The 15,827-nt window shown below is 35.8% G+C and overlaps 3 protein-coding genes across 4 annotated transcripts; 1 reads left to right on the forward strand and 2 right to left on the reverse strand.

The window, feature by feature from the left end:
* Positions 1 to 1,691: 1,691 nt before the first annotated feature.
* LOC123889670 (pro-hevein) lies at positions 1,692 to 2,906 on the reverse strand. Its single transcript, XM_045939106.1, has 2 exons — positions 2,453 to 2,906; positions 1,692 to 2,096 (listed from the first exon to the last, which is right to left on the reverse strand). The coding sequence occupies exons 1-2, from the start codon at positions 2,870 to 2,872 to the stop codon at positions 1,878 to 1,880; spliced, it is 639 nt and encodes a 212-aa protein (XP_045795062.1). The 5' UTR covers positions 2,873 to 2,906; the 3' UTR covers positions 1,692 to 1,877.
* A 1,166-nt stretch (positions 2,907 to 4,072) lies between these two features.
* LOC123889671 (mediator of RNA polymerase II transcription subunit 14) lies at positions 4,073 to 14,598 on the forward strand. Of its 2 annotated transcripts, none has more exons than XM_045939107.1 (8): positions 4,073 to 4,647; positions 5,133 to 6,209; positions 6,810 to 6,907; positions 6,998 to 7,172; positions 7,280 to 8,180; positions 8,324 to 9,342; positions 9,924 to 10,951; positions 11,588 to 14,598. In XM_045939107.1, the coding sequence occupies exons 1-8, from the start codon at positions 4,432 to 4,434 to the stop codon at positions 12,387 to 12,389; spliced, it is 5,316 nt and encodes a 1,771-aa protein (XP_045795063.1). In that variant the 5' UTR covers positions 4,073 to 4,431; the 3' UTR covers positions 12,390 to 14,598. The 2 variants fall into 2 exon arrangements, with proteins under 2 accessions (XP_045795063.1, XP_045795064.1); XM_045939108.1 differs by having other exon boundaries at positions 4,131 to 4,647; positions 6,813 to 6,907.
* On the reverse strand, positions 13,880 to 15,330 carry LOC123889673 (sec-independent protein translocase protein TATA, chloroplastic). Its single transcript, XM_045939111.1, has 2 exons — positions 14,960 to 15,330; positions 13,880 to 14,123 (listed from the first exon to the last, which is right to left on the reverse strand). Exons 1-2 carry the CDS (start codon positions 15,281 to 15,283, stop codon positions 13,989 to 13,991), a joined length of 459 nt encoding a protein of 152 aa, XP_045795067.1. The 5' UTR covers positions 15,284 to 15,330; the 3' UTR covers positions 13,880 to 13,988.
* Positions 15,331 to 15,827: the final 497 nt, after the last annotated feature.

Here is a 15,827-nt window from a genome sequence, read left to right on the forward strand (position 1 = left end):
CAAAAAAGACTATTTTAATTTTTGCATATTAAATAAAATATATTACAGCTTTAAGAATATTTTATGTCAAAACAAATTTTGCCCTTCTTAAGAACCAGCCATTAAAAAAAATAAGAAGAATGTTAACTTGTGTTCTTAAGGGCACATGTTAAGAAGATAAATACGGAAAAAAATTATTGAACTTGTGGTGTATTCAATTCTCTAAACATTAAATGTTTTCTATCATTAAATGCTCTATTTCTATTTTTAGGTAACTTAACATGTGCCCTTAGGGCACAAGTTAACATAACCCAAAAAATAATCATGAGAACCATTAAAATGTTAACATGTGCCTTAGTGCACGGGATACAAATATAGCAATATTATCTTGAAACTTGTGTATTCCCTCCGCCTCAAAATAATTGTCACAATTTGACTGTGTATACTATTCATACAAGCTACTTTGACCATATTTTTTTTACTAATGTATAAAGATAAATATTAGCATATGAGATATTGTTAGATTTATCTCAATGAGTACTATCAAAATATCAATTTTTCATAATTTTTAATAATACACAATTAAAAATATTAATGATAAAAATTGTGCATCGGCAAGTGTACAGTAGTAAAATGTGACAATTATTTTGGGACGGATGGAGTATTATACTACTTTTTAACATTAAATTCTTTTGTATTATTAAATGTAAATTTTTAATTTTAGATAACATGACCCAATAACTTAAATCTCATTCTTAAATTATATATTAAAAATTAATATTGCCGAGTAATTATTATTGATTATATTGTCTCCGTGAGCTTAGCTCAGTTGGTAGGGACATCAGCATTTTATATGCAGAGCCGAGGTTCGAATCTCGAACACTTCACTTATCCATTTTTAAAGGTGAAATTTCAAACCGTTAGACTAACTGACCAAAAAAATATTACCAATTATATTTGAAAATTACGAAATGATAAAAAAAATTAAATTAAACTAATAAAAAGTATTAGGAAAAATTAAAAATCAACAAATAATAGGTTAATGTTTTATATGGCACTACTAAAAAGATAAATAAGTGAAAATATATGAATACGTAGTTAGCTCGGTTTTGAAAAATCAATCAAAATGGGTGGGATGAGAAAATTTCTCCCATGTTGTGCAAAATACACCCACGGTTAGGCCCGACCAAATGAGAATATACACTCTCTAAAAAAATTAACATTGTTCCACACTTAAACTCAAGTACGAACTCTAGACTTTGATTAAACTTTCATCACATTAAACTAAAAACAACCACACTTAGACATCGACCTAAAATTTTAAGCATTAATTATACATGTTTTGCTACTTATATATAACATCTACTGTTAGTCCGATATGGGATTTGGTTCATTTTCAATTTCTATATACATTACTATATATAGGCCCCTGACTTCTTAGTCAAAATAAACATTACTTGATGTGACTTAGTTACTTATCTTAAAAGGAAAATATATGTTAGATAAAGATTTGAACAAAAAAGATCAAGATGCATGAATGAATTATTAGATCAATTATAGATTAAGCTTGTGCTGAAATTTCTAGAGTCATAACCAGTAAGTCAAAGTTTAAATCAATAAACATGATCAGTGGAAGTTAATATCTTCAATCATAACTGGGTTTCTCAAACACATAACCACATAATAAAGAGAGATAGAAATCAAACTGATGATTATTCAAATTTTCATGTATCTTAAGGATAATCAATAAATCCATAAGCATAGTTTTATTCAAAACACTTGAATACTTGTCTTTCAAAACAGAAAGACTCAAGTATCAAACTAACTCTGATACAAACAAAACAGATCCATTTATTGATTACTTCAATACATAGGCAAAGAAAACATCTTGGATCAGATTATTGTTTGACATCAAGGATGGAGAACAAAGGGTTGATCATGTCTAGCTCATTTCCACAATCCACAAACTGATAGTTTACAATGAGATGTCCTTGTTGGTATCCTCTGCCATCTGTGTCAATTCTGTTAAACACTCCAACATCCAAATCCAACCCTCCATTGCTGCATTGATCTACAATTCTCACTGTTTCCTGTGCTCCTGTCCCTGTATTTGTCACCTGCATCATCATATTTCCATCCAAATACATCAATTCATCTTAAACACTTACTTAACTTATAATATACTTCCTCTGATCCTATATATAAGAGAAATTTTGGTCAATAACGTGTCTATTTAAATTTTGGATCAGGTACATCAATTTTTAATGACCCAATTTTCTTTTATATAGAAACGAATGGTATAAATTTAGATCATGTTTTAAAATAGAACCAAATCGGCCGATGATTCAACTAATTGAACCTAGAACTGACAAGTTTGTCGGTGGACTTATATCTGATCCGATTTTGAAAACATTGATTTAGACGATATGAAAATCCTAGAAATATAGGAATAAAGAAAAGAAATGGTTCTTACTCGGAGACACTTTCCGCAAGAAGCTTGACCACGAGGTCCAACAGGGCCACAAAAAGCAGTCCAACCATATTTACTACGCCAAGAGTAAGGCTTCCCTGCATCCCAAGTTGAGCAATAAGCACTGACAGCGTTTAAGTCCCATCCATGTTGCTCCGGTTGATAATAATGATAAGTTGCACGAACATTAGAAGCACTTTCACCACCACCTCCGCCACCACCACCACCACCTTGACAGTTGCTTTGACAGTTCTTAGAAGGTGAACAGTAATCATCAGTGTTACCACAGTAACCGTATTGGCTGCAGCAAAGGTTGTTTGGACATGTTACTCCTCCAGCTTGTCTACCACATTGTTCTGCAATTGTTGTTGCAATCAAGCACCCCAATGTTAATACTGCTAGGACTATTCCAAATTTTCCCATGTTTACTCTAATTACATTTGATATTTTCTTCTGTGTTTGCTTCTTTATTTATAGTACTAATAAATAGGTAACCATCATTTTCAGTTGGTATTAATTAATATATTATGATTTATTAATGTTACGATATTGACTTAGCATAATGAGATGACACTATATGCAACATATAGCCATGTGCATGCGGCGGCTATGCGAAGTTTAATTGTGATTTTTGGAAATGTGGTTTGAAATGATAAACATGGATTCATCATCATTCATGCATCATGTGGGGTCGATGGGTGGTTGTAAACATTAGATGACGGGTCTCATATAACTAAAATCATGGCGGCGGCTGTGGGTTCAATTGGTCAAAAATTAGATGCATACTTCCTCTTTGTCTTCTTTCATAAAAAAAAAAGGTTGCATCAACTTGCCTATGTTAGACTACATTATTAATCCCTAATTATTTTTTCCTTGTCCAATATGCTTCCACACTTTGTTTATCCTTTTAAACTAAAGTAGTCGATCTAAGAAAATCAAAACCTAGATTTTATGAAGTCCAACAAATCATTGACTCCAACAATAGGTGCCAAAATATGTGTAGATGATGACTTCTTGCAAAATTAGATGGATTATTTTCATCCCTTGATGGTTTCTGTTGAATTTTGAAAATAATATACGAAGGAGCAAGGTTATTCGAACAAATTTTTTAAACAACTTATTTTTGGAAAATAAACATTATTTTTGGATAATTATACTTTAATAGAAGGCAAACGAGCAACAAGCTGCGCCGCTAATAATTTTGGGATAATTTTTTTTTTTTTTTTTTTATTAGACAAAAACAATAGAGAGAGAGAGAAAAAAAAGAATATAATGAGTATGAAAGCGAAAGTTTTCAAAAAATTGTCTAAAAAATTTATTTAAATAACACTGTTCTATATAAAGAGAGAACAAAAAGACGCGGATGAACAAGTTTGACAACAACAAAAAAGATAAACGCGGATTGAAAATGATGTCATAATGTGCTCAACGACAAACTCGAAGTCAAAACATAACAAATTAAAAGTGGCGAATGTGAAAATGTAACCAATAACATTTTGAAAATGTATTCTACTAAAAAATATGTTTTTTGGAAATGTAACCAATAACCATTTTTTTAAAAAATTACACATGACCTATAGAAAATTGCACCAAAATAGCATGTATCTATCAAAAATCAAAATCAAAATCAAAATCCAAAACATATTTTGTGAAGAAGAAAAAAGGTGTAAGAAAATCAATCAAAGTACTACTTGTTCAAATTAATTAATAGTATATATACAGAGAGAGAGACACACACACATGAGAGAGAAAGAGAGAGTCTCGAAATTAAGAGATAGAGTGAGAGAGAGAGAGTGCGGAATCAGGAAACCGGGAATTACATAACGGCGCTTTCTACTTCGTCTTTCTTTCTCTTCTTCCTCTCAATTCAACGCTATACCTTAAAATCAATCGTTGAAGCCTTGACCTAAAACCCTAATTTCCTTTTGATGCATTCATAATTAACAGATCAGAAATCAGAACCCTAGAATTCAATCAAATCAATGGCTACGTCGGAGTTAGGGCAACAGACGGTGGAGTTATCCACTCTCGTTTCTCGAACTGCACAAGATTCATACAATTCCCTTAAAGAACTTGTTGATAAATGTAGGTCCACCGAATTATCCGATACCGATAAGAAAATTAGTATGCTCAAGTTTCTTAGTAAGACTCAACAACGCATGATCCGTCTCAATGTTCTCTCCAAATGGTGCCAACAGGTACAATTTTTCATCTCATTTCATATTTAATTCAATTTCAACTCTGTTACTGTTAACTGTTATTAATCGTTATGTAACGTGTAATTAACAAATATATACATTGAGTGTTTTGGTTATATATGATAATAATTAGGGTTAGTGATGTAACTAGTTCGATTCCTAATGATTGATGCAAAATAGTAATAATAACTCGTGTTAGAGCAAGAGAAATAATGTTCATTTATTTATGTAACTATTTTTTTTTTACACAATATAACTATGCGATCGGGAGGGGGCTGAAACCACTTGATGCCATAACTGACCGGATACTGATGGTGAAAAAAAAAAAAAGTATAAGGAGTGTGTTAGTTATGTATGAAATGATAATTGTGTTGGTCATGTATGATATGATTATGAGAATGGTAACTATGACAATTAGTGTTAGGACAAGTGAAAAAAAAGTTTCGTTTAATGGGATTATTTACTTATAATATGTGGCTTTTCAGGTTCCTTTGATACAACACTGTCAGCAACTGGCTTCCACTGTTTCGAATCACGACATGTGTTTTACTCAGGCTGCGGATTCATTGTTTTTCATGCATGAGGGGCTTCAACAAGCACGGGCTCCGGTTTATGATGTTCCATCCGCCATTGAAATTCTTCTCTCGGGGAGTTACGAGCGTTTGCCTAAGTGTATAGAAGATGTTGGTTCTCAGTATGCATTGACTGAAGATAAGCAAAAGCCTGCTTTGAAGAAGTTGGACATGCTTGTTCGGTCTAAATTGCTTGAAGTATCTCTTCCCAAAGAAATTTCCGATATAAAAGTTTCTGATGGTACTGCAACAGTTAGGGTGGATGGAGAGTTTCAGGTTTTATTGACACTTGGGTACCGAGGACATATGTCCTTGTGGAGAATATTGCATTTGGAGCTGCTTGTTGGTGAAAAAAATAAGCCTGTGAAATTGGAAGAATTTCGGCGACATGTGCTTGGAGATGATCTAGAGAGACGAATGGCAGCGGCTGAAAATCCGTTTTCAATATTGTACTCGGTTCTTCATGAGCTGTGTGTTACACTTGTCATGGACACAGTAATAAGGCAAGTGCAAACCCTTCGACAGGGAAGATGGAAAGATGCAATTCGGTTTGAGATCATATCTGACGGTGGCACTGGTCATGGGGCAAGTTCAAGCTCTGTGCAGAACCCTGATGGGGAATCTGATTCATCTGGTCCACGAACTCCAGGGTTAAAAATTATATACTGGTTGGATTTTGATAAAAATGCTGGTACGTCTGATTCAGGTGCTTGCCCATATATAAAAATTGAACCTGGATCGGACCTTCAGATAAAGTGCACTCACAGTATCTTTGTCATAGATCCATTAACCGGAAAAGAGGCAGAGTTTTTCTTAGACCAGAACTGTATTGATGTTGAGTGGTTAATACTAAGAGCTATTTGTTGCAATAGATATACTCGGCTGCTGGAAATTAAAAGAGAACTGGTAAAAAATGTTCAGGTCTGTAGAACAGCAGACGATGTTGTGCTCCAATCTTGTATAGGTGAACCTGATGTTGAATATAAGCAGGTTAGATTTATTGAAGAAATTTCAAATTGGTATTATGCATTGGACTTTCTGTTATTCAGACTCTTTTGAGGTTTTGTTTCATATCCTTGTTTGGTGTCAGTTTTTGGGGGTCTTACTTAACATGTTTCATAAGAACTCTACTAGATTCTTAATTCTGAAAGTTTTTTTTTTTTTTATAACAGCATAGCATACTAGCAGTGCAATTAATTTGCTTCACAAGTTGCTCATGCAAGAAATATTTGTAGTTAGGTAAATTGTGAATCTGGTATTTTTGATCTGTGGAAGTTATCTGCTCAAAAAATGTTTTTTTTTTCTTGCTTTCTGTGGTTTAAAAATACAGATTTTACAAATTCTGGCTAAAATTATATTAATATTATTTCTGCTGCATTATCAGCCAATGGTTTAGGGTTTACCTTGTTGATATGTATGTGTTTTTCTGTGAAATACTGTTCACCACTTGACCTTAAATTTATGTCATGCTAACTGCTGTTGCAATTTTATAATTATGGTACCTCATGGGTTTTTCGTGTGTAATCTCTCGTGCACTACCTTTATTTAATCTTGATGGGTTTTAAAATAGAGATAAATTTCTATCTGTAGAAGGATGATAAGGGTTGCAATAAGGATTCTGAGGGGCACGAGGTACTGCGTGTGCGTGCTTATGGCTCTTCGTTTTTTACTCTTGGAATTAGTATCAGGTACCTCATTTCACTCGTTTTTTTTTCCTTCCTAATCTCTTGCATTTAATTTAGACATTTTGAGATCAATTCCCCTGTTTTTTAATTCAGGAATGGACGATTCCTTCTCCAATCATCACAAAATATAGTTGTCTCTTCTGCCTTGTTAGAATGTGAAGAAGCTTTAAACCAGGGATCTATGACTGCAGCTGAGGTCTTCCTAAGCTTGAGACGCAAAAGCATGTTGCACTTATTTGCATCTATTGGAAGGGTTTTGGGCCTTGAGGTATATTTTCCTATTATCCTCTCCATTTGTTGTTCAAAGAAAAATCATCTCTAAATCAGTTTTAGACTGTCTTTGAGCTTACTTTGGATTATGGGCCACCCTTGCAGGTATATGAGCATGGGTTGAATACAGTCAAAATACCCAAAACCTTTTTGAGTGGTTCAGCTATGCTGATGATGGGATTTCCAGACTGTGGAAGTTCTTACTTCCTGCTTATGCAACTTGATAAAGATTTTAAACCCTTGTTTAAGATGTTAGAGACTCAACCAGATCCATCTGGAAAAGACAATTTATTTGGTGACCTTAATCAGGTGCTGCGGTTCAAGAAAATTGATATTGCACAAATGCAGGTGCTGGAAGATGAAATGAATTTAAGCTTGGTGGACTGGGAAAAGTTACATTCCATTTTGCCCAATGCTGCTGGTCCAAATCAAACGTCTGGACATGATCTTTATTCTGATATCCGACTTGAGAATTCCATACACATTGCTAGAGGCCATCATCCATCTGGTTTTTCATCACTGGTTGATGAAGTTTTTGGACTCGAGAAAGGGTCTTCCGCGCCTCCATTCCCTGTTCAAAACCTTTCTTCACCGTTGAATACATCTCTTCCTTCTCATTATGGTTCTGTTCCAATGAATGTTAATGTAACTACCCACTATAATGGTTCCTTGTTCTCATCAGGCAGTGTGAAGGGTCCAGTTCAATCCAGTTCTGTTGGCTCAATTCCCACTGGACAAGGAAGGGGTGTTGGGAAAAAGCTATCTGCCTCAAAGTCTGAACAGGATCTGGCTTCCGTAAAATCTCCGCATTCAGTTGACATTAGTTCCGCTACTGCAATGGATGAAGATACTGCTAATGACGCTTTATCTGGAAGTCGTTCATCTCTATTATCTCCCCCCCGACTGACTAGCTCTCGAATGTCTGCACCTAGTTCCAGACCTAATGGACCACCAGTGGAATCGTTCAAGACTGCTGGATCTAGTTCATGTGCTACAACACCCGTATGTAAGATACTTTCTCCGTGTCTTCTTCTTTATTGTGTGTTTTATGATGATCATCATTATTGTGTTGAATATATCTACTACATTATTACACTTTTCTACCTTTCTTTAAACCATATATGATCGTAGCAAAATGAATGTTTGCAGCCCAGGGACAGGAATGCACAGCTAATTTTAGCACTAGTGAAGATGTTATCTCCGAACATGATAAATCATCTCGTAAGCGAACAGCATCAGATATGTTGAATTTGATTCCATCTCTTCAAGGTGTTGTAAAAAATCAAGGAATCTGCAAGAGAAGAAAGATTTCAGATTCACGTGACTCTCAATTGTCTTTGCCACAAGGCAGTATAACCCCAGAAATGATTCCTAAAGCTGGAGGATGCAGTTATGGAAGTTTAATTGCAGAAGCAAATAAGGGAAATGCTCCTTCTAGCATTTATGTAGCGGCTCTTCTTCATGTGGTCAGGCATTGTTCACTTTGCATTAAACATGCTAGGTTAACCAGCCAGATGGATGCATTAGAGATATCATATGTTGAAGAAGTGGGTTTAAGAAGTGCATCCTCTAACGTTTGGTTTCGACTTCCATTTGCAAGAGGTGATTCATGGCAACATATATGCTTGCGACTTGGCAGACCTGGTTGTATGTATTGGGATGTTAAAATAAATGACCAGCACTTCAGGGATTTATGGGAGCTTCAGAAAGGTGGCAGTAACACACCTTGGGGTTCCGGTGTTCGAATTGCTAATACATCTGATATAGATTCGCATATACATTATGATCCAGATGGTGTTGTTTTGAGCTATCAATCTGTTGAGGAAGATAGTATGAAGAAGTTAGTGGCTGATATCCAAAGGCTTGCTAATGCAAGAACATTTTCCATCGGCATGCGGAAATTGCTTGGTGTAAGAGCAGATGAGAAGTCAGAAGAGCTCCTTACAAGTTCTGATGTCAAAATATCTGGTGCCAAGACTGCTTCAGATACCGCAGACAAATTATCAGAACAGATGAGAAGGGCGTTTAGAATTGAGGCAGTTGGACTGATGAGCTTGTGGTTTAGCTTTGGTTCAAGTGTCCTTGCTCGTTTTGTTGTTGAGTGGGAATCCGGAAAAGAGGGTTGCACAATGCATGTATCTCCTGATCAGCTTTGGCCTCATACCAAGGTTTGTTAATTTTGCTGCAACTGATTGCTATTTGATTGTTGTTCTCCCCAGTTCCCCCAAAAAATCTGTATTGCTTGTGCCAGTAATAGATGCTCATATTCATTTGTCATGCTTCAGATTATGTGAAATTATAAGAATTTATGAATGCTACAATATCCCGTCATGATTGTTACCCCCTTCCCACGACCCACCCCACCCCACCCCATTTTTGTAGTGTTTTTTTCCCCTCCCACCAGATTCAATACCGACGATCCTGCAAGGTATTCTTCTCCTTTGACTTGCTTACTTTGCATATTTATACTACCTTTTGGAGAAATTACCATGTAAAACTTTAACCTGTATACAGTATAAACTAGAAAGTGCAGTACATTAGTTTTTTATGGTTATGTCTGTTGATATGCTCGGTGCAATTTTTTTGGTGATATTTAAGTGGTAATAACTAAAAAAAAACTGTTACTTTATGGGAAGTTGTCTTTTGCATAGATTTATGAAATTATGAAATATTTTCCTATATGATTCCCCACCAATCACAAAAAATTCCTGGCCTATCTATTTACTATATATACTTGTGTTCTGTACAGTTTCTAGAAGACTTCATAAATGGAGCTGAAGTTTCATCGCTTCTGGATTGCATTCGGCTGACTGCAGGACCATTGCATGCTCTTGCAGCGGCAACCAGACCAGCACGAGCTGGTCCTGTTCCAGGTGTTGCAGCCACCCTATCTTCTTTACCTAAACAGGCCGGTTATATATCATCACAGGGACTTCTGCTTGGTAGTTCAACTTCAACCGCTAATATTGGTCAGCCTGCTTCTGGTGTTGGAGCAAATACTGGCATCACTAACCAAACTCTTTCAATGTTAGCTGCTGCTGGCCGTGGTGGCCCAGGCATTGTTCCAAGTTCACTCTTACCCTTTGATGTCTCTGTTGTGCTCCGTGGTCCTTATTGGATACGAATCATGTATCGGAAACAGTTTGCAGTTGACATGCGTTGCTTTGCAGGAGATCAGGTGTGGTTGCAGCCTGCCACACCTCCTAAAGAGGGGCGTCCTTCTGGAGGGTCATTACCATGCCCCCAGTTTCGACCTTTTATCATGGAACATGTGGCCCAGGAATTGAATGGATTAGATCCTAGTTTTACTGGACAACAGGCAGGTGGGTTAACAAGTTCAAACAGTCCAAACCCAAATCCAGGAACCCAGTTGATATCTGCAAACGTGAACAGAATAAACTCTGTCGCAATATCAAGGACTGGAAACCAATTAGCTAACCGTATGGGAAACACTTTAGCAGGCTCTCCAAATTTAGCTTTGATGACATCATCACCTATTCGAAGACCAGCTGGAGCAGTTGTCCCAGCACATGTCAGAGGTGAGTTGAACACAGCCATTATTGGCCTTGGTGACGACGGAGGATATGGAGGTGGTTGGGTTCCTCTTGTTGCCCTCAAAAAGGTTTTGAGAGGCATTCTCAAATATCTTGGAGTGCTATGGCTATTTGCCCAGTTACCAGATCTTTTGAAAGAGATCCTAGGATCCATTTTGAAGGACAATGAAGGTGCCCTTTTGAACTTGGATCCTGAGCAGCCTGCATTGCGTTTTTTTGTTGGGTAAGTCTTTTTGTCCTTCTGTTGCTGTGCTAATGTCACTCCCCACCCCTCTAGTAACTTTGTATTAATTTTTTTATAGTAGGACTTTTATAGTATCTCTTTACCTTTCCTACTAAAAGAAGGGAAAATAAGTGAAACAAAAACATCATCAATCATAGCTGTGTTCTTGGTACTGGGATGTCTGTGAATCTTTTTCATCTATACCTTTTTAAATTGTTTCTTATATGATATGATTACATGTTTCATTGCCTTATTCACTTGGCTGGTAAGTTCGTGTAACAATATTAGAATTTTGGTTGCGGATATAAATAAAATGCCTTTTTTATAATTTTTTCTTAACTTTTAGTTTGAACATGATACATGATATTAACTTTCCCATGTCAATGGATGTTTATTCATATTGATACTTAATATGACTTCTTAGTTATATTTCGCTAAAAATAATAATGTTGATCCTTTATTGTTTATAGAAGTTCAATTTTGTCTCCGTAGTTTTAATTACAACATGTCAAGTCTTAAGTTGATTCAACATCCCTCTTGCCTACCAGCTTTGTCTTTTTTAAGTTGATTCAACATATCCCTCTTATTCTAGTTATCAAACTCTAAACTGGAATGCTGTCTTTCATCTTTCTGCAGGGGATATGTATTTGCTGTTAGTGTCCACAGAGTTCAGCTTCTTCTGCAGGTGTTAAGTGTAAAACGCTTTCACCACCAACAGCAGCAGCAGCAACAAAACTCCAATCCTGCACCAGAAGAACTGAGTCAATCTGAAATAAGTGAAATATGCGACTACTTCAGCCGCCGGGTGGCATCCGAGCCCTATGATGCTTCTCGTGTTGCTTCGTTCATAACCATGCTCACCTTACCTATACCGGTTTTGAGAGAATTCTTGAAATTAATTGCCTGGAAGAAGGGATTATCTCAGGCACAAGCTGGAGATGTTGTTTCAGCTCAAAAACCACGAATTGAATTATGTCTTGAAAATCATGCTGGGTTGAACGCAGACGAGAACTCAGAGAGCTCATCTGCATTTAGAAGCAACATTCATTATGATCGTCTGCATAATTCTGTTGATTTTGCACTTACTGTTGTTCTTGATTCTGCTCACATCCCACACGTCAATGCTGCCGGGGGTGCTGCTTGGTTGCCTTACTGTGTTTCGGTAAGGTTGAGATATTCATTTGGCGAAATTTCTAATGTATCCTTTCTCGGCATGAGTGGTAGCCATGGCGGTAGGGCATGTTGGTCGCGTGTTGATGATTGGGAGAAATGCAAACAGAGGGTGGCACGGACAGTGGAGGCTAGTGCGAGCTCAGCAGCCGATGTAAGTCAAGGTAGGTTGAAATTAGTTGCAGATAGTGTGCAAAGAAATTTGCATTTGTGTATTCAAGGGCTTCGAGATGGTAGTGGGGTCACAGCCAGCTCTGGAGCAACATGATTTTGTTAATTTTGGCAGTGGTTATATCTATATGTTGGGTTAGTGCTGTCAATATACGTAGTTTACCATGGTATGGAAACCATGCTGTGTAATGCAGTTTCTTTGGGGATGACCTTTGCTGTAATAATGGAGAAGAAGCATTGGTGATTACAAATGATTTTGATAAAATTTGTAAGATTGGCATTTGACATTCGAGCTTAGATTTGAGGGCACTAATTTTAGATTACATTTGACGCTTCTCAGATCATAAGATTCAAAATAGGTTGTACAATATTTTGCTGATAGTGTAGTATGTAAGTTTTAACTTCTCAGTTGGTGGATTTTTTTTTTTGCTGGTATAATGGTTGATTTTCTTGTACATATGACATCTCAAATGAACAGATTAGTAAAAGAAATTTGTTATGCTCGAATTCTGTACCCCAATATGTACTTGCAAGCTGTTGAAAGATTTGTGGCACATTTCTTTAATTTTAAATCTACCCCACACCATTTTGATTCTATCATTTCCTTTTCTCTCTACGTCTCTCTTCTTATTCTCTCTTTCTCTTAATTCCACTCTAACTTCTAATTATGCTATTACTATTTTTTAATGAAAATAGAGATTGAGATTAAGAGATAAGGAGTAAGAAGAGAAATGTAGAAAAAATGCAAATGAGAGGATTTAAATTCCACTTAATCAATCGTGTTACAAGATATACTGACTAGAGGAATTTATTTCCTTATTCTAAAAAAAATTTGTTAAATCAACTAGCAAGAAAGTTCCTTTTTATTGCTAGAGATATTTTTGCCTTCACTTTTCATTTTGCATCTTACCCATCAATAATAATAGACAAATGCTATTTGGGCAGTATTTTTGTTGTCCCATATCATGTATAGATATGGTGTAGATATAATTTTGATTTATATATTTGTATACAATGGTGGACACCATGTTAATTTTTTTAATGTTGCTCATAATATTCGGTATCACTATGAAATTGCCTTTATTAGAAGTCTCCTTACAATGGCGAATGTCTGTCAAATTCACTTTCACATTACAAGTGCATGTGAATATATGCATCAATGACAAAGAACCATGGTTAATGATATAGAAAATAATTATAATTGAACTAGTTACATTTAAACATTCTTTTTAAAACTTAAATTTAACTTAGATTTCCCCTAATCCATCCACTTCCCTCCCTTCCCTTATGTTTTTCTGTACCTTTCCTTTCCAAATCACATTCTAAGAGGCTAAAGTTTAATGCTACTACTGCTGTCAGCCATGCTTGTTCTTCCTATTTGCTAATGAATAGAACTACAAGACACTGATCACCCGATAGCCCTCGTGATGAAAAATCATAAATTTCTTCTTGCTAATGAATCTACGAGAACTACAAGACATGTCACTGATCACCCGATGCCCCTAGTGATGAAAAATTATAAATTTCTTCAACAATTAAACCTACCACATAAAGCTTCATCGTGACTGAATTGGTGAAAGGAAGAAATGATAAATTTACAAATCTTGATTAGAGAAGAATGTTTCTTTTGAATGCTCATTGTCCAGGTGAAAATTTGAAACCTACTTATCATATCACATAACATCTTTTACAAATGTCATACACTATCCTTAGAACTAGACACCTCATTATTTTGCTTCTCCTGTTCGCTCACAGCAATAGATTTCTCAGATGGCTCCCCACCTGTGGAATCAGGTTCCTTTTTAAGCTCGGACTCAAACTCCTTTGCAGCCTACAAGATTTACAAAATATAGTAAATAATCATATAAACAATAAGGAAAGTATTTAACAGTTTGTACATAACATAGCATTTACTGGTTCACATGAAAGTTGGTGTCAGAATCCAAATTATTTGGCTGCTTGAGTGCATGGCGAATAAATATTGAGTAGTGAATTATCCAAACCCATACGCGGTAATGTGGATGACAATCGCGAACATTAGGAGATCATCTCATATAGATCAAAATAACAAGCTGAGGATTACAACAGCACCATATGACATTTTTCTCATACAAAGGTAAGAAAGCAGAGCCTAAAGCAATTGCTGAAGTTGTTGCTATGATCGAGGAATGTAAGCCAAACCAGTGAGTGATTGACTCCAACAAAGTTTATAGACCGTTTGTTTGAAAACCTATTTTCTGCTTTTACTTTCTATTTTCAAGTTTGAAAACCTATTTTGATTATTAAAAGTAAAAAAAAAAAAAAAATCCCAAGATGCTACTTAAGGAAAAAAGAAATAGCAAATGAATCTTGTAATAACTATTAGGTTTGTAAACAACAGCTTTTAATATGAAATATCAGAATTTTGTTTAAGTAAATTACTATCACCATGCTTCGGAGATTTAATTTTTTGTCTACCGTCTCCACTATTTACATCAATTATTTCAGATTTCAGAAAGTGCTTAACTTATCCAGAAACATCTATAAGCTCATAATGAATATTCTATATTATTTATTTATTTAATATATCTAACAAAAAAATACCACTGATATTGATATTGAAGATGAAGACTTAAATTTAAAAAAGAGTAAATAAATTTAATTTGAATGAATTGCAAGAAAAAGAACCTGTTGAAAGCTTTTGACAGTTTTACCGATGCTGCGACCAACTTCGGGCAATTTCTTTGGTCCAAAAACAATTGCGGCAACTCCGGCAATAACAACGAGTTCAGGTACACCTAATCCGAAAAGGGCGTTGCAAGTGAAACCATTATTGTTTCTTCTTCTTCTTCTCAATTGCTGTTGCTGCTGCTGCTGCTTACGTGGAGTAATCGTAACCCTTGAAATGGAAGAACACAGAGAAGAAGATGAAGAGAAAGATAGGCGTTGTTGTTGTCTTGGAATTGGAATTGAAGAAGAAGAAAACGAAACACAGTTCATTATCGCCATCATTTCTTTTCTATCTAAGCTTCACTTTCCACACTGCGTTTAGATAGAAATTTTTATTATTTTATAAAATAAAATATATTTAATTGGGTTGGGTTCGGTTCAGTCCGTGACCATGATGGGCCTCTATGTGGATTGTTACCCAAAAAGTTCTTGAGCTTCTCACACACCCCCCTCCCTGAACTTCCAATTTTACCGCCACTCGAGTTAGGTAGTTAGTCTTGAAGGGTGCAAAATAAGTAGAAAACTGAGTTCGTTACTTTTTTTTTTTAATGATAAAATGCTTAATGCATTTCATTAATAATAATAGTTTGGAAACCCACTTGGGTTGGTCTTAGTGGTGTTGGTTTGAGTCCTTAGAGTATGCTTCTCTCAATATCTCAGGTTTGATTCTCTCCGGTGCCAATTTCAGTTGGGTAGTCCATAGTACGGAGCAAAAACCACTTACTTTAAATGGGGCCCCCCAAGTGGGCGGTGAGTTTGGTCCCCTCAGATTAGTCGGTCCCCTCTGGTTACAAGAAGACGACATTAAGAATGTTAAGAATGATTA

Source organism: Trifolium pratense, linkage group LG6 (genome assembly GCF_020283565.1).
Source record: "Trifolium pratense cultivar HEN17-A07 linkage group LG6, ARS_RC_1.1, whole genome shotgun sequence".
In the NCBI taxonomy this organism is placed as follows: Eukaryota; Viridiplantae; Streptophyta; class Magnoliopsida; order Fabales; family Fabaceae; genus Trifolium; species Trifolium pratense.